Genomic DNA, 22,692 nt, shown 5'->3' on the forward strand with positions numbered 1-22,692 from the left:
TTGATGAATCATGAATTATTTATTGTTTTTATTTGTTAAATAATTGCATTGAAGTTGAGTCTTATATTAATTATGGGGACGGAAGTGCTTCCTTCTATATACTCTTTAATAGCGCGTAGCTGTGAAAAGTAAGCATGTATTTTGTGGTGATTTTTGCAAGGATATTTCTCAAATCAATGAATTAATTTGCTCTTATGTGTTAGGTAAGTATATATATTATAATATAATATGCGTTTACTCTGGCTCTGGGTATAATTGTACTATGTGTTAGTTACACTTCACGTTAAATATATATATATATATATATTTATATATATAAATATATATATATATATATATAAATATATATATATATATATATATAGAGAGAGAGAGAGAGAGGAATATCTAAGTACTTGCTGCCACTACTTAGTTAGCTGTACACACAAACATTTCTCAAACAGAAAGCTATATGTATATACCTGATACGTAGCAGTATCAGTGTATACATTTGTGATGCTTACATGTGCTGAATTTCCAATCATTTTTTTCCAATCATTTTTTTTTTCTTATTTTTGGGTATTTACGGTTTACTTTAGTAGGATAAGTGGATTGTGTAATTTATATATATATATATATATATATATATATATATATACAAATATTTACTATATATAGGTATATATATAGTAAAAGCACATTTACATATAATTAATTTTAACTTTTATTGATAAACGAGACACACACACTGAAAGATATCCCTCGTCCGCTCGTTATTTTCATCCTGCTCCTGTTTAGTTCGCCGATGAAAACATGTTGGTATTGTCCCATTCCAGCTGATTGATGTGTGCAAAGCCATCCTTAATAACTAGAATATATAAAAAGCATTCATATTATCTATAATACTAATACTAATATATATATATATAATATGTATATATATATATACAAGCTCACCTTCGTCATCTTCGGAATCGGAATTTTCCGAATCGGAGCTCTCCTCGGATGCGGCATCTGTTTGCATTGGATTTATGGTTATGGTCAACGCGGAATCATCCCAAATTAGGCCTTCGTCAGCAGCCTTTTAATGGAATCCAATATATATATATAATTAATATATATATATACACATAAATAAAATGTATACAAGAATAAGATAAATACTTATATAAAAAATAAACATAAATAAAATATATTTTGAAATATTTTTTTCTTTTGTTTTTTCTATAAAATTTAAAATTCGCATCTCTATATTTTCTTAAATAATTATGAATTTCTAAGTTATGTTCAATATTAGGCAGTCTGTTTAAATTAGATATATATAATACAGTGTAGTATACATTTGCGTACCTTGGGACAAGGCTGGTGACGATCTGAATACTTTTGGTTATTTTTAAGTCGGGCAATTGAAACGCCGCAGAGCAAAATGACGAGAAAAACGCATATCAAAATGAGCAGCATTGTGGGATGCGAAGCTTCAGCTAAAATATAGATATAGATTAAGATGCGATATTTGATATATACATCGAAATAGATACCTTTGTGGACAATAGCATGCACATGTGACTTGGGCTCCTGAACATCATTAGTGTGCAGCAGTGAATATGAAAAGAGTTTTGTATCTGCAAAGAATTAAAATAAAAATTAGTCAAATTTAAATAGATCAAATAGATAATAATAATAGTAATAAATAATAAGTAACAAATAATAAATATTATGTATGATTTTAGAAATATAAAAAGAATAAGTAATAAAATAATAAATCATTAATAATTAATAATATATTCTGAATAATAACTAACAACTAATAACAAATTATAATATTATTACCAGTCTTACACGAATTGAATTAAATATAAAAATTAAAGAATTATATTTGATGAAAAAGGATGAAAATTAACGACAACAAATAAAAGTGGCACTTAGAAAATAAGTTGAATTTTAAATTAAAAATATATGCATAAATAATATACATATATATATTAAAACGAATTGCCAGAACTGTACAAACTTTCATTGATAATATAAATATTAAATGAATGCTGATGCAATTAAAAATTATAATAAACATTAAACAAATTATAATAAATAAATATATAAAACAATAGCAATAGTATTAAAAATATATAATTATTATATTATCGTTTTTAGATAGATATATATATAATAAAGCTGATTCAATTAAAAAAAAAATTATAAATATTATTATTATTACATTATAAATAGCAACAGCATTATATAATTATTATAGTATTTTTGTTAGACAGATGCAGATGTAGATATAGTCTTGTGTATACCTTGAACAGCCTGATCGGTATTGTGATAAGGGGATGCTTGTGCTGCTGCAGCTGGATAATTGGGGTCGGCGTCGATTGTTAGGGGTGTTCCCGGTGCGTTGGTTGTCTTTGAGGATTGCTTCGGATGCAGGACGGTCAAAGTAAGCGTGTACTCGACGCTTTTAAATTGGGAACTTAGCTGGGAACAGGACAATTTGAAGACGCGATTCAGATAATAGGCCGGCTTCTTATTGCTGTAGACGAGTGCGCGTAGGACACTCAAATAGTTGCTTATCGAATCGGTGCCAATCATTTCGACGCCATCCTTGTTGATGTTCGTCCTGATGTCCATTGTCGAGGACAACGATTCGTCGCCATCGATTTGAATTTCCTCGTGATCCGGATTCAGAGATGGGAAAACAATCACACTGCAGCTATCCAATTTCTCCTTCTGCTTATTATCATTATTATTACCGATATTATTATTAATTTTATTATTGTTATCGTTGTTGGAGATGCCTATGTAAACTTTGTCCAATATATGTACGCCCAATTTGATTTCCTGATACGAAACCAGCTTGTTTTGAGTGCCTGCAAAAATTTAATTCATTTGCTTATCTACGTATAAAATAATTTTAAACCAAATTTAAAATAATTTCAAATGCAGTTTAAAATAAACTAAAACTATTTTAACTATTTTCGCTTTCACAGCTAACACAAATAAAGTCTAAATATATTAAATTAATTATTTAGTCACCATCACAAAAATCCACTCAGCCTAACAGTGAGCAACCATTATGCTTAACTGTAAACTGTAAATTAAACTACAACATGCTTGTTTTTCAACCGATCTTAATGAAATTTCTTCAGTTGATCACATATCAATTTATATGTCATATATCAATTAGAGGTCAGCGACTTTAAAATTATGGCTTTTATTGCTATCGTAAATCGATATTTATCGAAATTAGAGAATTAGATGCTATTTTTTCTGCGGACTTTGTCATAATCGATCACTTTTTAGCGATATGTAATATATTGTATTATGTATTATATATTATTGTATTATGCATGTATATATATATATATATTTTTTTTTTTTATAACTTCTATTCGATTTACAAATAGTGTTTTAAATGCAGTTCTTCTTTTATCGAACTGCAAACAGGGTTTCAATTTGTATTATGTTGTAAATAAGGCTTTCAATTGAGTTTTTCACTATCGATAAATGTTTATGGCACTGCAAATATCGCTTTATTTTCAGTTTTTCATGCTCGATAGCTTATTATCGATATGTAATAATTGTACTAATGCATAGGCAATTGTCCCTATTTGATAACTCTTAAGCGAAACGTAAACAGGTCTTTCTAGGCAATTGTTCGATATCGAAAGCTTGTTATCGATCAGAAAAACAGTATCAGAAATTGATAATTACCTGATATGGCAATCTTGCCCGGAAACTGTTCCCCTTTAAGCTTATCCACAGCGAGTTTTCGCCTCTGTCCATCCACAATCGAATCAGTATCCGTCTCTCTATCCGTATCCACATCGGTCTCTCTTTCCGCATCCGTACCGAGAATGCCAGCTGGTGTCTGAATGGGTTCGTTTACCATGATGTACGTCTCGATGGTGGGCAGACGGAGAGCACTTTGATTGGTGCACATCATCGTAGTTCTCACTTCGATATTCCTCCGGCCAATTGTGGGTGACTTTTTGGCATTGATATACTGAATCTTACGCATGAGTTGCTCGATTTTATGCTTGCTCTGCGCCTCAATATAGATCTCATTCATTTTGGCATTGAGTTGTACCTGAACGTCCTGCTCCGTGTTCGGGGAGTCTGCCTCCGGCGTGGCGGGCAGCAGGTGCTCAGCGCAGCTAGTGCCACATTTAATGTCCGCCGGTAAGAGTATATTATTTAGGGCCACTTTAACAACGGATATATCGCCGAGGAATCCGTGCTTCAGTCGATTCTCGGAGCTCTGGAAACAGGCGCCGACGGAGAGCGTTGTATTAACACCGTGCGCCGCATGGAGCGGCCAATCGTCGATGACTTCCGGATTGGCGTGACGATCCTCGACGGAGCTCTCGAAGCGCACCCCATCGATGAAGAGCTCCACTTTGCCCGACTGCTCCACGTAGTTGATGACGTAATAGTGCCACTCGTTGTCGCAGACCTGCGCTATCTTCCAGCGCCATTCCGCCGGACTGAAGATGTTTAAGTCGCCCTCGTTGTAATTCTTGCGTAGCAGCAGGATCAATCGACAATTGCGCACGAAGAGCGCCATATGATGTCGATTCATCTTGTGGTCATCGGCGCTGCACAGGATGTGCTCCTTGACGTGCTTGTTCAGCGGCGGACTTTGGCTGGCATGTCGGAAGACGCTCACAATGCTGAAGGAGTGCAGCGAGAAATCGTGTCGGCCAATCAGACTGTCTGGCAGCACCACGCCAGCGTTGCCATCAAAGTGGAAAATGGGCTCCGGCCCCTCGTCGAAGCTCAGCTCCTTTGTCCACTCCGCGCCGCGTGGCAATAAATCCTTGAGTTTGCTGCTCGCTGTGCAGTTGCTTATGTCGCGATCGCATCCAAAGGATATGTGCTTTGTCTTTCAGCGTTGCAAGAGTGAGTAAAAACAAAAGTATTATACCAATAATAATAGTCATTTAACAGAATTCACCTTGAGTACGACTGCTGCGTGTATATTGAGTTCTTCAGGACTGCACAAAATGTTGCACAGATCCAGGCGGGCATTGGGGAACAACTGCAGGCTCTCAGTGCTGCCCGACTACAACCAAAATTATTATAATTATTATTTTATTTCATATTTTACAGTGCTGCAAGACCACAGATAATTATACATGATTGAATAACATACATATGTACATATAAGAAACAAATAGCTGTGCTTTTTTCAGTGTATTTAGTCATATAGGTTATATATAGAATAAAAGAAAGATTTATTAGTTGTTACTTACCACCTTCGATTTTAAATGATAACAAAATGAGTACAAAAAGCAGACAGCTTTTGTCAGAGGCGTACAAAAGCTCCTTGATATGCGAAAAGAAAATACGTAGCTAGGCAACTAAAGGTTAATTTTTGAGAAAGCGATCGAAAGTGAAGGCAGTACCAACTAAGGGTTAACGTTTGACAGTGATCGCAGCAGAAAGGATGGCAACTGTGTTAAAGTTTGAGAAATCAATAAAACGCTCAAAAAGTCTTGAAAAAGCAAACCGCTTTTTTCAGAGCTTGATATGCAAGAACGAGAAAACACTTAGCTTTGTATATGTAGGATAAAGCAACCAAAGATGAATGTTCAAGAGAGAGCGATCGAATGCGAACGCAGTACCAACTAATGGTTAATGTTTGACAGAGCAGTCGCAACTGGGTTAGCAATAGAAAAACGCTCAAAAAGCCTTGAGCTTTTTAAAGATTAACGATTCGTTAAAAGCAAAGTGAACGAACACAACGAAAAAAAAAAACATTCTGGTCGTGTTCAGATTTAAACAGTTATCGATATTGATACTCACCGTATAATCGATGCGCTCGGGTATGCCTAGAAACTTAGCATCGCAGATGCGTCGCACCTTGATGCTGACCATGATGGGTGTCGATTCCTTCATCGCACAATCGAAGGCGACAACGGACAGGATGTGATTGTGGGAGATCTTGTGAGACAAGGGCTCCGTATTCTTGATGGAGCCTTCGTTGTCGATTGTAAACGGCTCATCGCTATTCAATATATCGTATTTGCATACATCCCCAAAGAGTGGCGTGCAATCCTTGTCCGTTGCCTCCACACGAATGATCTCATTATAGAGCTTTCCCTCGTCCACTTCGGTTACGTACGAGGGCTGCAGAAATGTCGGCGCATACTCATTGATATCGATAACAGTGATATGCACATTGGCTGGATTTGAGGGTGTTCCATCGCAGTAAATCGCCACTATCTCGAAATGATAGCTCTTCCGCTTCTCGCAGTTCAAAGTGCGACGTGCCTTTAAAATGCCCAAATTGTTCACCAGCTCAATCTGTAAATATCGATTGGTAATTATCGATAGGCAAATTCATATATATATATATATATATATATAGATATAGATCTCACCTGGAATGGTATTTCATGATATGGCTTTTTTAATATGCGAAAATTGCATATTTTCTCCTCGTCAACTTTAATCAGTGGCGTTATTTCCACCAGCGTCTCATTTTCACGTATCAATCCGTGGTACGACTTTTCCAATATATATTCTGGAATTATTCGATTATTATTTTGTTTTATGAGAATATAAAAATATAATGTCAACGATTGGAAATCATTTTGGCTAAAAAACAGTAGAATTATATTTACATAGATGTTCATAGTTATTTACTTATTATTTTTTTCATATATAATCTATTTATTTTAGTATTTATTTATTCAAATAATAATATGAACTAAAAGTAATACACTAATTTAGGAAAGAGGTTTCAAACATCCAAATTTAATAAAATTAGATATGCATTTTTTAAAAAAGGAAAATAATAATTCTAAATTAAAACAACATAGCAAATAGTCAAGAATAATAATAATCAAATAATAAAAATACAAATTAAAACAATAGTAATAACAACAATTATAATAACAATAAATAAGTGATTGAGTAAATGCAAATTAAATAAAGACACCTCGTTCTGTTAAATATTCGTATTTTTTGTGTTAAATATTCGTATTTATAATAATAATAATAATAAATACATCATCAAACACACATTGTCATATAAAATAAAATGCCTAAAAATTATATATTTATATATAAATAATTGAACGCACCTCGTTGTGTTAAATATTCGTCCTCATTTTCATTGGAATTGCCGCCGGTGGATGCCGCAAAACCGAGCAGAACACTTAGAATTAGACCCAAATGGAGACAATTCGACATCATAGTGCTGGATAAGGGTTAATGGATGTCCCAAGTAGGCCTTGTTTACTTTCTGTAATTATTCATTTTTTATTTCAGTAATTACAATAAAATGTACTTTATTTGCAGTTGTTTCAAACTGTTTTTGAATTAGTATTAATGACAATTTTGTTACTATTAAAATTATTAAAGTAATTTATTCATTGCTGTAATTTTTAATTGCTTTTTTTATTTATTATTAATAATTATTAATTGCAATTTTGTCATTATTAAAATGCACAAAATAAGCCTACTTTATTTGCTGTAATTTTTAATTCTTCATTTTAATTATTATTATGATTTGTTAATTTCAATGTTTCAATTGTTATTACTAATTATTAATTGTAATTTTAACACTTTTTATTATATATAAGCCTAATTTACTTGCTGTCATTTTTTATTATTCATTTTAGTTATTAGTATTAATTGCTAATTTCAATGTTTCAATTGCAATAATTAATTTTTAATTTTTTTTATGAAAAAGCCAATGTAATTTGCAATCTTTTAAATCACTGAAAATTACATCACAATTAATATTTATTTTTATCGCAGATTTCCAGAAATTAAACACAGATTCGTTAATCCAATGCAGCCACAAATACCCATGCACAACGTGTGTAGGTGTTGCGTGTGTGCCTGTGTGAATTTGATTTCATGAGATACACATTTTGCCAGATACACACACACACACACAAATATATATATAAATATTATATATGTGTGAGTGTGTGTGCATTTGTTACATTTTTAGATATTTAGATAAAATATTCAAATAAATAAATGACTTAATTCTTCAAATTCACTTTCATTTCAAAACATTTTGAATGTGCAAGATATTCATTTGGATATTTTTCATCCACACGCAAAAGGATATAAAGATGCAAAAATCAATATTTTTGTTACCCACACAATTTTTTGTAGTTGTTTTTTCGGTGTTTTTTTATTTGTTGGTTGCGTTGTTTGCGTTTTTAACTTTTTTCAAAGTGCAACATTTAATAAGAATTTGGCTAACAATTTATGTGCTCTTTGCTTGGACATTTATTGATTGTTTATCCGACATTTTTTATTATATTTGCCCAAAAGAAAGGAATCAGTTGTTTGGTTTTGTACTAAAAAAATCCCAAATTATTTATTTGGTATTTGATTTGTAAACTGAAGAAGCAATTAACTATCGATTACTTTGTGTTCTATCGATTGCTTAGCGTTTGCGATATTAAGTAGTGTTGTTGTCTTTACACTGACACCAAATCAACTAATTTAATTTAAATTTGAATGCAAATAATTTATATGTTTAATAAAATATATATTAATATTGCTAGGCAAATTAAACAGACAAACAAGTTGTAACATGTTCAGCTTTTAATATATATCTGTCTATATATTGCCTTGCTAAAAGCTTTTACTTAACGAAGCAGCAATCCTTTCGTTAAGGTTCGTATACACACATATGTATGTATACATTGTATTTATGCAGACTTTTATAAAATGCAAATTGCAGCAACTTTTGAAATGAGCTATAAATTTAAATATATTTAATATGCGCATATTTATAAGCTTCCATTCGATGTACATATTACTTATTAAACTATGTGATTTACCCAGCGCATTTTCATTCATTGCAGAGCAGCGAGAGCGAGACAGAGAGCGCTAGAAATTTCAGACTCGGCTGCAAAAAAAAGCGTCAGCAACAAATTTCATTCATGGCGCAGATATGTGTGCGCACACATGTTTACCAATGTATATACATATATACACATACAAACACACTCATACATACACAGCATATAGCTACGCCCACGTACGCTCAGCCACAGATTTCGACAGGCGCGTAGCCGAAGCTTTTCGTGACGAAGGAAAGCAAAGCTTTGAAGCTGAGCAGCTTCTTGCCAGGATCTGCGCTGTGGATGCTGTTCCGTCGCTGTCGCCGTTTCAAGTGCAGCCTTCAACTCTCTTTGCTCTATTTCAAAATTTAGTTCAGTTTACGTCGCGCGTCGGTAAAGTTCATATCACACATAGACTTACAAAAATAAAAAAAATATATATATATATAAAAAAAGAAAGAAAAGAGTAATTAACAAAAAAAAAAAGTTTTAAATCAGTTGCAAAAAATTTATATTGTTTGTAATAAAATTATAATTAAACAGGCTGTAAGAAAAATGTAAGTAGGCTGTTAAAAGTGAAAATACTTCTTGTGTGGGTGTATGCGTATATATTTAGGTCGATGAAGCCTAAAACGAAAATACATACAAAAATATGTTTGCGCAACTTAGTGAATGAGAGTCGATTTTCAATGTGAACTTGGCAAGCTAAGCTTTTGCCCCCACCCCTTTTTCTTTGGCACGTGTGTGTGTGGGTGCAGTTTAACATTACAGCGCGTAGACAACTTTACATATGTATGTGTGTGTGTGGTGTACACATACAAAAGCTGTTAAGTCTGAATGAATAATTTCTGAATGGCCCACATATATAAGTGTATATGTATGTATGTGTGTTGTATGTGTGTGTGTGGTGTTTGTGTATACACAAATTGCAAAAGCAGCCAGAAAGTATGCAAGAAAAACAGGCATTTACTATTAAAAATACAAATTAAATAAATATATTTATAAATTATATAAATTTTATAATTTGTAAATACATTTAATTAAAACTGTATAAATTATCATTTAAATTTTATATTATATATTCTGTTTTTTTTTGAGTATTTAGATTTGTATAAAAAAAGTTCCATATACCATTGGTTCCCACCCAACAGTTTTGAAAAATGGCGTCGCAAACCAGGTATAATACTAACGCTAACGGTAAGAACGGTAAAATGAGGCTAACTGTGGCGACTCTCACGAACGACTCCCTTCTTCTTCTTCTGCTTCTTGCCACTCAAAATACCGCAGCAAAGTAGATGAAGCTAAAAACTCAATTTCAACTTCAATTCTATTCACGTTTTGAAATAAGCGCACCAATATTTGTTTGTGCAGCAGCCCGCACCAATAACTACAAATAGTACAAAACAACGGCACAACAACAATAATAATAATAATAATAATAATAATAATAATAATAATAATAATAATAATAATAATAATAATAATAATAATAATAATAATAATAATAATAATAATAATAATAATAATAATAATAATAATAATAATAATAATAATAATAATAATAATAATAATAATAATAATAATAATAATAATAATAATAATAATAATAATAATAATAATAATAATAATAATAATAATAATAATAATAATACTAATACTAATACTAATACTAATAATATTAATAATAATAATAATAATAATAATAATAATAATAATAATAATAATAATAATAATAATAATAATAATAATAATAATAATAATAATAATAATAATAATAATAATAATAATAATAATAATAATAATAATAATAATAATAATAATAATAATAATAATAATAATAATAATAATAATAATAATAAATAATAATAATAATAATAATAATAATAATAATAATAATAATAATAATAATAATAATAATAATAATAATAATAATAATAATAATAATAATAATAATAATACTACTAATACTAATACTAATACTAATAATATTAATAATAATAATAATAATAATAATAATAATAATAATAATAATAAAAATAATAAAAACAATAATAATAATAATAATAATAATAATAATAATAATAATAATAATAATAATAATAATAATAATAATAATAATAATAATAATAATAATATAATATAATAATAATATATAATATAATAATATAATAATAATAATAATATAATAATAATAATATAGTATTTATTATATATTTATTTTGATTTGTTTTATTTTTATAAATTAACTAAACAATAGATTGATAGATAAGCAACAGACAAAGTCAACAAGTAAATAGGTACTTTTTCAGGTACTTTCTTAGATACATAATTCATAATTTGTTTTTAAGAATTATAAAACTATAAAAAATATAAAAAGATATATATATATAAAATCAATTAAATGGATACGGTAATAATAAAAAATAATTCTTTTTAGGTGATTTCCTCTATTAAAAATATAAACTTAATTATAGCACTTACAAGTTGAAAGAGCACCAAACTGAATATATAGAATTAATATTTAATCACTTTCGATTTGTTGACTTTTATGCTCCTCTAATAATTGCATGTCCTTGTAGTTTATATTTATGCTAAGCAGTTCTCTTAATAAATTTCTAATTTATGTTGTTTATTTTATTTTATATATAGATAAAATCAACATATTTAAAGAAACATATCTGTTGACAGCTCAACAACTTTAATTTACGGTCGTTATCTGAATTAAACACATTTCGGGACTTTCATTAGCCAATTGTCAAATATGGTTTTTTACAACAATATGGTAAGTACATAAATAATTAAATACTATAAAAATAAAAATGTATATATATATATTTACATGAATATATTTATTCAATCATGTAATGTTAACTATTAACAGTAAAAAAAATACAAAAGCAAAAAATAAATTGCATTAAATTAAAAAGAATTAAATATTTAAATTTAATAAGCTAAGAAATGTTTTCAAGATTTCTGGCATATTTATATTATCTATTTGTATAATTATCATTTATTAATATTTTATTTATTTATTTTTTTAATAAATTAAAAGTATTTATATTTATATATTTATTTTATATTTTTATTTATTTATTATATGTTTTGTGTAGCAGAAAAGAAAAGAAAAATACTTATTTTGTAATAAAGAATTAAATGAAAAATTAAATAAGGATTAAATAAAAGACCTTCCTTTATAAATATTATATTTGATATAAATCAACTATTATAAATTCTAAAAGGACATATTATTGTTGAACTATTTACAGTACACATATCTGCACTTGTACATATTGGTGATCTCCGTTTATGCGACACATGGCAGTGGCAACTTTTTAAATGGACGCAGCCACGTCGACTATGGTGTCCAAAGAAATGGGGACGGTGGCAAACTGGTCAAAGGCGAGGAGCGCACAACAAATGTGAATGTGGGCGAAGTGTTTGTGCCCAAGACATTTCCTCTGAGTGCACAGGAGCCAACCTGTGAGCAGCTGCGAGCCATGTGGATGTGAGCTTAGAACATATATATATATATATATATATATATATATATATATATATCGATTTACATATATAAAATAAAATAAAAAATATAAAATTTATATAAACAAATTCAGATTCTCCAAGCGACAATCTCGTGCCGCGGAAATCACAAATGAAATACCAACATATCGCGATCCATTCACTTATAATGTCTGGGAACCGCTTTACTCTAATTCACGATTGCTCGGCTCGTAAGTATTGATATATAAATATATATATTCGTATATATATATATATATATATGTATTTTTTACGAAAATTAAATATAAATATGATTATAAATATAATTAACAAAATTTATAATTGCTAGGATTCGCATGGGATAGTAGATAGCTAAATATATTTTTAATAATACAAATAAATAAATATAAATATAATTATATATATAAATATGAGTTAAATAATAATTAAATAATGCACAGCATTAAATATTAAAGAATATAATTAAATAATAGGATAGCAGATAGCTGTGAATATATATATATATATATTTATATATTTTATATTATATTATTTATTTAATATATATTAATATTAAATTACATAAACATTTGCTAGGATTCGCATGGGACAGTAGATACTAGTATCCATATATAAATAATTCTAATAAATATATATATATCAATGAAATGAATTTAATTCTTGGCAGGATTCGCATGGGTGCCCGCGAACGTGCTCGTTCGCCTGTGTTTGGCCGCGTTGTCAACCGTGAGCCAATAATTCCGCAGCGTGTCGCCTTCGAGCAGCGTCAGCGTCATCTGATGGATGGCAGTCCGAGTGCGGGTGGACAGGCGTCCCGGCTCTACGGTGCCGAGGTGCGGCCCTCGGGTGTAGGAGCCACGACGGGCACCACATCACCACGTCGCTCCAGCCAAAATAGATATGTGGGCGTGGTGCCCAGCAGCAGCAGTAGCTCCTCCTCTTCCGCCTCTTCCTCTCCTCAGAAACACTCAAATGCGGGCAGCAGTCAAAACTCAAATTCGGTTGCCGTCCAGGGCAGTTTTCAGAAGCTCAAGGAGCTCATCTGGACGGAGCGGGCCAAGGAGCTGACCCAGCAGCGGCGTGCCGAGGAGCTTGCTGCCCGCGCAGCGGTTCTCAAGGAAATCGCCAATGGACAAAAGTAAAAATCAAATATCTATATATATCCATTTATGTATAATTGAAAATGCTCAAAAGTAAGAAACTAAATTAGAACATTTAATTCGCTTCTATAATTAAAATAAAAAAATGTAGTTTCTTAAATTAATTTTTTCGCCTTTTTTTATTTATATTTTATTATATACATAAAAAAATGTGGAAATTCAAGTAAATAATTCACTGCTCATATATATTAATTTATATTAAAAGATTTTGTATACATAAAATATGTAAATTTAAATAACTAATTGGCTTCTGCAGTTTGCTTTCATAATTAATACTCTTTTGCATTTTTGTGTAATTCAAAATATATATATTGATACATAAAAAATATGTAAATAGCAATAATTAATTCGCTTCTCCAAAAATACATTTACTTATACGCATAAAGTATGTAAATGGCAGTCACAAATTCTGAACTCCTATTTTTTTCAGTATTCAATCGTCGTATAAGGTGCCCTTCAATCGGGAAGGCGACTCGCTGCTGATGGATGAGAATCGGAGTCCGGACAGTGGCGGCAATCAGTATGTAAACGATGAACGATCCATAGCAAATATACAAAATCTGGATGGTAATCGAAATGGAAATAGAGGAGGAGGACAGAGACAGCACAGTGGAGGCCATCGTGCATCGACGCGACGCATTGGTTCCACTCCGTATGGCACTGGGAAGGGAAAGATGTCAAAAGTCGACTCTCGCATTCGAATACCGGCCACAGAAAGCAATCTGGGCGATTTATCAGATCGGGATCGGGATCAGGCTGTTATCGGCATAACGAGGACATATCCGAATCGACAATCGCATTTTAGGGAAAGAAATCGTTCGCTTTTAAAACAGGTAACACGAAAAAAAACAGTCTATTTCAAATTTATAATATATTGATATTTATCTGTTGTATTTAAATGTTGAATTCTTTATTGCAGTATTCACCAATTGATTACTTTCAACGCAACACTCGCAAATTGGCCAATTTGCAATACGATCAAAATCAAAATTTAAATTTAAATGAGAATTATTTGAGTCTTTTTGTGCACGGCTTGAACAACAATCTGGCCGATCTGGCTGAGGCTGAGGATATAGCTCCCGAACAGAAATCGAATCAATACGAATTTGATTTCTATGATAATGCTGCATATTAAATTGACTTCAATGATAATGCTGCATATTATATTTCAACTCCAACTCTTTTCGAAATGAATGAATAGAAAAAGTTTCTTGTATTTTTTATTTTATTTTGTACTTTGAATTTAATTTTAAACAAAACAAATGTAAATACAGCAAATTAATGAACAGGAGTAACGGTTGTCAATTCAAAAAAGATAATAATTAGAATATAATTAAAATATATATATATATATATATATATATATATATATATATATATATATGTACCTAAATTACATCTAATATGTAATATTCATATTTTCATAAATATCAACTGCTGTCGTACTAACTTCGCATATATATATACACATATATATATAGATATATATATATTGTTTCTATTTCTGATAGTATATATATATATATTTCCAGGGCCGTTTGATATTTATTTGCTTTACAGTTTTTTTTTTAATAACTTCTTCACGAGTACCTCATAATTGCTGTGAAAGATCATGTAAAATTGTCTGTACATACAATATTAATTTATAAATATTATTATAAATATATATTATATATATATACCTCTATTTACTTATTAAATTAAGCTTATTTTATTTGGCTTTATTTTACTTGAAACTTGATATCCGGCTTTTTAATAAATTCACAGCTTTATTATACTTAAAAAATTACTATAAACTATTAAATTAAGATAGGCATTCTTGAAAATCAATTCACATCAAATTTAATTATTCATTTTAATTATTATTATTTAATTAAATTGTTAACTTTAATTTAAATTGTGTACTTTTTTGGAGTGCACACTAAATAAATAAAAATGGCATCCAAATTAAACGCTGCAGCTAATCGGGAATTATATATATATATATATATATATATATATAAATCAAATGCTTCCAAAATAAAACAATCATCAGAAATGAAAACGCAACTTGAATGAATAATTTAAATATGACATAAAAAATGCAATTCTACGATCAATCCATACTAGTCATTAACTAACACACACACACACACACATTTTTATAATCTAAACTGTGCCTGAACTTAAAACACGAAAAACTGAAAGAGCTAAAAAATAAACAATCAAATTCATGATAAAAAATAAACCAACTCATTTAACATATATATATATATTTATATATATATATTTATATATATGTATACTATTCATGTATATATATAAAACCATATATATCTTTTCACAATTTAAAAATGTTATATATATATATTCTGAAATATATTTTTCTTTAGTCATTTCAGATAAATCATCAATTTGTAATTATAACTAATTTGATAGTTTTCAAATTCTAAGGCTAATAATTTATTATCAGTTTAAATATTTATATATGTTTATTAAATTATTATTATTCTTATTTATGCCATTAATTTGATTCAGGAAAGTCCACTAATTTATATTCATGCATATATATATGAAATATATATATATATATATATATATATATATATATATATATATATATATATGAAATAAATGTCAATTTAACATATCGAACTTACCCAAAGTACTTGTGCTACCTATATTATGAGAGACTTGTGTACTAATCAACTACATATATATATGTATATATATACATATAGCTGTATATATATGTATATATTGCCAGAAATCCATGTGTAATATTTATGAAATGAGTATGAAATACAAAATGAATATCAATTATTGCAAGTATGCCTGATTTTATTAAACGTTATTTAGTTGTTGTACTCCTCATTGTATAGAAAACAAAACAAAAAACTAAAAATTAGTAGTATAACTTTCTTTAAAAAAATACATATTTATAAATATGCATAAACAATTGACAATAAGTCTATAGTTGTGAGTTCCGGACAATAAATAAAACATTTTTAGTATACATATATATTGTATATACTACTATATACTATACCTAAATTTATATATATATATATATGTATGTACACATATATATATATTCGATGTACGATTCCAATAAATATAACATGTTCCAAATTCATTTTATTGAACTAAAACTCAAGTTGTCTACGCATGGTTGATGTTTTTAAATAAATGCCAAAAACAAAAATAAAACAAATATCATATGACAAATACTTAAAAGTATTTAACTTAAGAGGTTATTGTGAATCTTATTGTATAACACACATATTGTATATTGTAAACGAATCAACAAACAAATATATATATATATATATATATATATATATATATATATATATATATATATATATATATATATATATATATATATAGATATATATATATATAAAAGTCGTATGAACTGAAAGAGCAAGTTTTTTTATTTTCAAAATAATATTTTTGATAATCGATATTTATCAAAAATAAGTTTGAATGGGATCTGTGAATTTTCTACAATTACTTGCCATATTTTGATAGAAAGAATCCTTGCGATTGTAAGGCACTATATCAATGAAAAATTTATTAAATTAAAATTCATCAATTTTAAAAGCCAGCTAAAATAAATCCACAACACATTAATTTGTATCTTATAGTCTTTATTCACGTTTCACTTGATGCTTATTTTAATTCTTAATATGGGGTATATTAGTGAATGAACTGCTCCTTCTGCATCTCGTTGTGATCCATTTTTCTGAATCGCCAGCCTCCTTGGCCATCAAACTCAAGAATATGTGTGTGGAATTTCCTAAAATTAGAATAAAAATAAAAATAGACGAATACAATATAAAAATAATATAGTGATCTAGTTTCAACTAACTATATATTGTCTAGTAATATATATTATTTATTTATTTAACTTATATATTATTTATTTAATTTAATTTAATTTAATATTAAATTTATTTATTTGTTTTTGATCAGTGTTTTTATATTTTTTTTTGGGGTGCTGAGTTTCTAGCTAAGCGCGGAATAACTCATAATTTTTTACAGGGTATATCAAAGTGCAGTTTCTGCGTGCAAATAATTATCTAACAATCAAATACATATATTACTAAATCTTATCTTACCAGAGAGTGGGTCGATGTGTAATCGTCAGCAGCGTGATTCCCATTTGCTTAGCAATCTCGTAAATGGAGCTCTCCACATCGATGGAAACGGCACTCGTACATTCGTCCAGCAGGGCATAGCGGGGTCTACAAACATGAATCGCAGAATATATAAAATACATATATATAATATATATAAGACACGCACTTGTGATAGAAGAGACGAGCGACGGCCATACGTTGTTTTTCACCGCCCGACAAAATATCCTTCCAATCGCGCACCACATTGAAGCCATCACTAAAAATAATATATATATAAAATATAATATGTGTAAAGAAATTATTAAGTAAATACATAAATATACAAGTAAATAATTGGAAATAGAATTAGAAATAGTTTATGTTGAAAAATAAGTAACATAGATAAATAGTAAATTTGTAAATATTTATTATATTTTTCATTTAAATTTTAATATTAAATTGTAATTACTTAATTATTTATTGTGTTGAATTTATTTGCTATTTGTAATTGACTTGAATTCACTTTAATAATTAAATTCACAATAAATAAATAAATAAGTAAACAAATAAATACATCAATTAATTAATTAATACACAAGTAAAAAATAAATAAATAAATACATAATACATAATACACACATAATTATAAATAGAATTAAATATAAAAAACAAACTAGTAAATATTTATTAATTATTTAACAATTATAAATTTACTTACCGCTGACCAATGTGCTCCAAGCAGACCATTTTGAGGATATCCATGAGTTCGTTGTCAGTGATATTCTTGCGTTTCATATCCTCGCGCGTATCGGGATATATGATCTGATCGCAGAGACTGCCGATGGACATATAGGGTCGTTGTGGTATATAAAACATGCACGGCTTGTTCTCAATCGGACGTGGTATGTGTAACTCCCCGGCATAGATCGGCCACAAGCCGCTCAAGATGCGGAACAGACTCGACTTGCCACATCCATTGGGACCGGTGATTAGCAGATGGACGCCTGGCTCGATGGTTAAAGACAAGCTTGGCACAACAATATCACAGTTGGGTGTCACCACGGGCACCGCGCGCAGACTAATCATATCGGACAACTGCCCCGCTACATCATCTGTGTAGATAATGCGACCTTTGGCAATTGGTCTGCCATCTCTGAACTCAATGATGCCATTTATCTCATCATTGTGCTCGACAACTGTAGCCTTGCTGTAGATTCCCTGGGCTGTCTCCTCGAGGACATCTAGCATGCCAGCCACACGATACGTGTATCCTGCGAGCGCGACAATCTCCTTGTACGAGGACATCAATCTCTCAATTGCATCTGCTGCAGAAATTAGCAAATTTCGCGCTGTTGTCAGATATTGAGTGCGTTCACTAACATTAGAATCGTTGCTGTTACTGTTACTGGTACTGCTGCTGTTAATGTTACTGTTTACAGCTGCGCCTGTTAAGATGGGCAGGGATACCATGACCATGCCGGTGCCAGACCACACATACTTCATGAAGAACTGCTCCAGCATTATAAACCACAATTTTTGACTGAATATTGAATTCATTTGGTTCACCAGACGATTGTAAGCCTGCCTCAGCTGCTGCAGCTCAACCTGATGCGGACAAGTAATTAGAAATAATTAAATATATAAATAAATAAAAAGGTTACATCAATAATTATTTAAATAAATATATAAATATTAATATATTTAATAAATAAAAAAAACACATACATAACTTACATAAATAAATATGTATATATATAAATAAATATGTATATATATAAATAAATAAATACATAATTTATTAAATAAATATATAAATACATAAATAAATAACTAAATAAATAAAAACATACATAATTTAACAAATATATAATCAAATAAATGATGTAGTTTTTTAGACTACTATCTTAAACTTGTCTACATCTAGAATAAATATATATATATACTTGTATATATATATATATATATTTATATACCTTGTGTCCGCCGTAGAAGGCGATCTCCTCGGCATTTGTAATGATGCGGGAGTGGATGTGTCGCAGGTAGCCGTAGCGATTCGCCTCCTCGGAGACCAGTTGTCCGAATTTGGGCGAAACAATCCGCAAGATGTGCGCCGTTAGTGCAATAACACTGACAGATAGGGCGGGGCCTGCGAGAGCGAGAAGCGAAAAACAATTATTGAAATAAGTAGGAGAGGGACAAGCACTGAGAGCAATAATTGCCTAGTAAAATGTTGGCCTTCATTTTTTGGGAGGACCGCATCAGAGCCAGGCCAATTAGCATCAGATCGAAACAGGGCTTTGTCAAACTGCTGTACAAATGGGCCACAGAGCTGGCAAAAACCGAAATGTCCTCGGTAAGTCTACAACAAATATAAATATTCAGGTAAATATATATATATATAGATAGATATATAGATATATATTCACCTGTGATCAGCGTTTTCAATTCGGCCATCTAAATTCGACACGCGATAGTAGTTTTGATTTTTGAAATACAAGCGATATGAATGACGCACCAGTCGTGTTCTAGGAATAATATATAAATAGTTATATAGAATAATATAATTAAATTAAATTAAATTCATATTAAACAGTTTACGAAGCACAGAAATGGAAAGCAAAAAAAACACTTAATTAAAATAATTAATTTAAGTTTTTTCGCCTTCACAAATAACTCAAATAAAGTCAAAACATATTCAAAGCCGATCTTATTGAAATTACTACAGGTGATCAATAATATATTGGTTATTATTATTATTATAAAGAGGCAGATATTTATAAGATAGAATAATCTTAATCTACGCTGGCTGTTCGAGAATTTATAAGTCAAATCTGAGATGCAATTTTTCTTGCAGATTTTTTGTCTGTAAGCCTTTGACACCCTGTATATGGTGGGGGGATCCCTTAATTACTTACCGAAATGCCAACGCCAACTTGCTCTCGAGGAAACGAATCATGGAATTGACAAAGGTCGCTGGTATGGCAATGCCAAACCATTTGAGCAGTACGAGTGCAAATTGTTTGACATCCTTGCGAACGATAAACTTCACGATGGCGCCCTCTAGCGCCGCCACATAGATGCTGAGAAAGGTGCGCGAAATCAGGCACAGGGTGTGCACGGTTAACAGCCCCGTTTCGTAGCAGAGCTTTTGCGGTATCATTATTTGGACGAGCATGCCGAGTTGCTTGAGAAATTCCCGATTCAAACCCGGTTCGAGCAATTTTTGATTTTTCGCTTGCTGTTCGACGAGCAACTTTTCCGCTTCAGCCAATTTTAGATCCTCATCGATTTCGGTTGGTGTGAGTGACCCGCCCCCACCTCCTTTATTGTCTCTCCTCCTCTTGCCATCTTCGTTCTTGCCGTCTTGTGCTGCATTTCGGAGGTAGGGAACAGTTACCTTAACGGTTAATGCAAAAAGAGCTGTTCCCACCAACGCATAGCTAAACGCCTGCATGGGCAATCCACACTGTTCATACTTTTCGGCAATGCGATCCACATACTTTGACAACACTGTCATATTTACATGCGTTCCACTTTTTTGTATTTGTGTATTAAATGTGTATTGTATTTAATAACAAATATGCATTTAAGTACAATCCTTCAGATTTCACACTGTAAGGAAACTAAAGAAAATAAAATAAAAAACTATTATTTATATGAAATTTCTATTTTATCTATAAATAAATATTATTAATCATTTAGTGATGGTGAATGGTATTTTTATTATTTATAAATTATTTGATATTATTATTTATTATTTATTTATATATGTATACTTATATTTGTGAAATGATTAATTCTATTATATAATTACAAATGGATATCGAACTAACCAAACAAAAAAAGAGCCGTCATTTAACTAGAACGGCCAAATACCAATTGACTGGGCCAAGTTAAAATTTAAGAGACCCGATCCAGAGCAGAACCAGAGTTGTTATGTAATCAAAGCGTACTTTCGAGCACCTAAATTGCTGTAAAGCAAAGTTCAATCGCTTAATCATTTAATCGACTTTACCTGCACTGCTCAACACATCGCGCGAAATAATGGTTTAATCAGTTAATACTCATATTTCTTTCCTAAACGCTACCAAAAATAACACACGCTATTTTGTATGATCAATTCGACAAAAGTCTCTTTGGTCACTAAGGGTTTTTTTGCCCAATACTAACGATAAGTGCTGAAAATTTGTAAATTAAGATTACCACAATCAATCGAATTGATAATGTGTACTTTTTTATTTTGGATTAGATTAGTTGCAAGCAACGCAGAAAAATAACTATAAAGAATATATTTTGCGCATTCTACGCTTATTTCCGGGTAAAAATTTAAATTAAAAATAAGAAATTGATGTATAAAAGATTAAGAATTTAGAATTAATTATATTCGTTATTTTATTTTTGTATTTTATTTATTCATTTTTAATTTCAAAAATTGCTATAAGAAAAAAATTCCAGAATTTATTATATATTTTTTATTTTAATTTAATAATATATATATATATGTATATATATATATATATATATATATATATATATATATATAAATATATGTGAATGTGAGTGTGATAAGGCCAGTGTAATTAAATCATCGATACAGAAAATAAACAAAGGCGCTTAGGAACAAAGAACACACTTTTTTCAGTGATTAGCCAACGGAAGTCGATTAAAATTGAGTTTAAGCCAAAATAAAGTAAAAATTGAACTTTGCAACTAGAAAACACAAATTGGTTAGTCGTTTAAGAATCAAGCACATCAGTTTTGTACTCTGTACGCAATTAATTAGATCTGAACAGGTTAACTTTCAAAATAATTGTTAAACATGTTTTTTTATTGCTTGTTGACTTTTGTAATAATTATTATTATAAATGTTCTCGCTTTGCTTTTTAATGTGAGCGCACAACTTACAGCTGTCAGCTTTTTGTCGTGCACGCACAGCTGATTGTTCTGCGCACATGCATATGTATTGTGAGTGGCGTTTTGCGTCTGTGTGTGTGTGTGTGTTGTGCTTTCTTGTGTGTTGGTGTTTGTTTTGCGCTTTGTTTTCACACGTTTTCTTCGTATTCCCTCGATTACAAAATACTTTATTGCGAAAAGCTGCTGACGAACAACATC

General features: G+C 30.1%; 3 protein-coding genes across 7 annotated transcripts; 1 reads left to right on the top strand and 2 right to left on the bottom strand.

The window, feature by feature from the left end:
• Positions 1 to 685: 685 nt before the first annotated feature.
• On the bottom strand, positions 686 to 8,272 carry LOC6570290 (calsyntenin-1). Of its 2 annotated transcripts, XM_032741950.1 has the most exons (11): positions 8,102 to 8,272; positions 7,068 to 7,228; positions 6,363 to 6,505; positions 5,785 to 6,285; positions 4,934 to 5,041; positions 3,691 to 4,861; positions 2,277 to 2,846; positions 1,518 to 1,601; positions 1,330 to 1,460; positions 937 to 1,060; positions 686 to 847 (listed from the first exon to the last, which is right to left on the bottom strand). In XM_032741950.1, the coding sequence occupies exons 2-11, from the start codon at positions 7,177 to 7,179 to the stop codon at positions 774 to 776; spliced, it is 3,018 nt and encodes a 1,005-aa protein (XP_032597841.1). In that variant the 5' UTR covers positions 7,180 to 7,228; positions 8,102 to 8,272; the 3' UTR covers positions 686 to 773. The 2 variants fall into 2 exon arrangements, with proteins under 2 accessions (XP_032597841.1, XP_032597842.1); XM_032741951.1 differs by lacking the exon at positions 2,277 to 2,846 and having other exon boundaries at positions 8,102 to 8,125.
• Positions 8,273 to 9,929: 1,657 nt separating this feature from the next.
• LOC6570263 lies at positions 9,930 to 14,657 on the top strand. Of its 2 annotated transcripts, none has more exons than XM_043215848.1 (7): positions 9,930 to 10,086; positions 11,445 to 11,577; positions 12,062 to 12,300; positions 12,410 to 12,526; positions 12,985 to 13,455; positions 13,908 to 14,310; positions 14,397 to 14,657. In XM_043215848.1, the coding sequence occupies exons 2-7, from the start codon at positions 11,557 to 11,559 to the stop codon at positions 14,610 to 14,612; spliced, it is 1,467 nt and encodes a 488-aa protein (XP_043071783.1). In that variant the 5' UTR covers positions 9,930 to 10,086; positions 11,445 to 11,556; the 3' UTR covers positions 14,613 to 14,657. The 2 variants fall into 2 exon arrangements, with proteins under 2 accessions (XP_043071783.1, XP_043071784.1); XM_043215849.1 differs by having other exon boundaries at positions 9,947 to 10,086; positions 11,484 to 11,577.
• A 2,431-nt stretch (positions 14,658 to 17,088) lies between these two features.
• Positions 17,089 to 22,584, bottom strand: LOC6570262 (ATP-binding cassette sub-family D member). Of its 3 annotated transcripts, none has more exons than XM_032742014.2 (10): positions 22,486 to 22,584; positions 21,414 to 21,551; positions 20,496 to 21,203; positions 20,007 to 20,105; positions 19,800 to 19,939; positions 19,554 to 19,726; positions 18,299 to 19,185; positions 17,768 to 17,857; positions 17,581 to 17,706; positions 17,089 to 17,258 (listed from the first exon to the last, which is right to left on the bottom strand). In XM_032742014.2, the coding sequence occupies exons 3-10, from the start codon at positions 21,095 to 21,097 to the stop codon at positions 17,159 to 17,161; spliced, it is 2,217 nt and encodes a 738-aa protein (XP_032597905.1). In that variant the 5' UTR covers positions 21,098 to 21,203; positions 21,414 to 21,551; positions 22,486 to 22,584; the 3' UTR covers positions 17,089 to 17,158. The 3 variants fall into 3 exon arrangements, with proteins under 3 accessions (XP_032597905.1, XP_032597906.1, XP_001996539.1); XM_032742015.2 differs by lacking the exon at positions 22,486 to 22,584 and adding an exon at positions 22,214 to 22,483; XM_001996503.3 differs by lacking the exon at positions 21,414 to 21,551.
• Positions 22,585 to 22,692: the final 108 nt, after the last annotated feature.

The sequence above is a fragment of the Drosophila grimshawi genome, unplaced genomic scaffold (genome assembly GCF_018153295.1).
Source record: "Drosophila grimshawi isolate 15287-2541.00 unplaced genomic scaffold, ASM1815329v1 contig_80, whole genome shotgun sequence".
Lineage (NCBI taxonomy): Eukaryota > Metazoa > Arthropoda > Insecta > Diptera > Drosophilidae > Drosophila > Drosophila grimshawi.

Bases quoted from the DNA above. Each gene is read 5' to 3' on its own strand.
- LOC6570290 (XM_032741950.1), bottom strand. From the start codon at position 7,179: ATGATGTCGAATTGTCTCCATTTGGGTCTAATTCTAAGTGTTCTGCTC. The intron at 6,286-6,362 runs GTGAGATCTATA...CGATATTTACAG, and splicing joins ATCATGAAATACCATTCCAG to ATTGAGCTGGTGAACAATTT. The intron at 4,862-4,933 runs GTGAATTCTGTT...CAACGCTGAAAG, and splicing joins ACGCAGCAGTCGTACTCAAG to ACAAAGCACATATCCTTTGG.
- LOC6570263 (XM_043215848.1), top strand. From the start codon at position 11,557: ATGGTTTTTTACAACAATATG. The intron at 11,578-12,061 runs GTAAGTACATAA...AACTATTTACAG, and splicing joins TGGTTTTTTACAACAATATG to TACACATATCTGCACTTGTA. The intron at 14,311-14,396 runs GTAACACGAAAA...TCTTTATTGCAG, and splicing joins ATCGTTCGCTTTTAAAACAG to TATTCACCAATTGATTACTT.
- LOC6570262 (XM_001996503.3), bottom strand. From the start codon at position 21,097: ATGACAGTGTTGTCAAAGTATGTGGATCGCATTGCCGAAAAGTATGAA. The intron at 19,940-20,006 runs GTGAATATATAT...TATTTGTTGTAG, and splicing joins ATTGAAAACGCTGATCACAG to ACTTACCGAGGACATTTCGG. The intron at 19,727-19,799 runs GCAATTATTGCT...TCGCTCTCGCAG, and splicing joins GAAGGCCAACATTTTACTAG to GCCCCGCCCTATCTGTCAGT.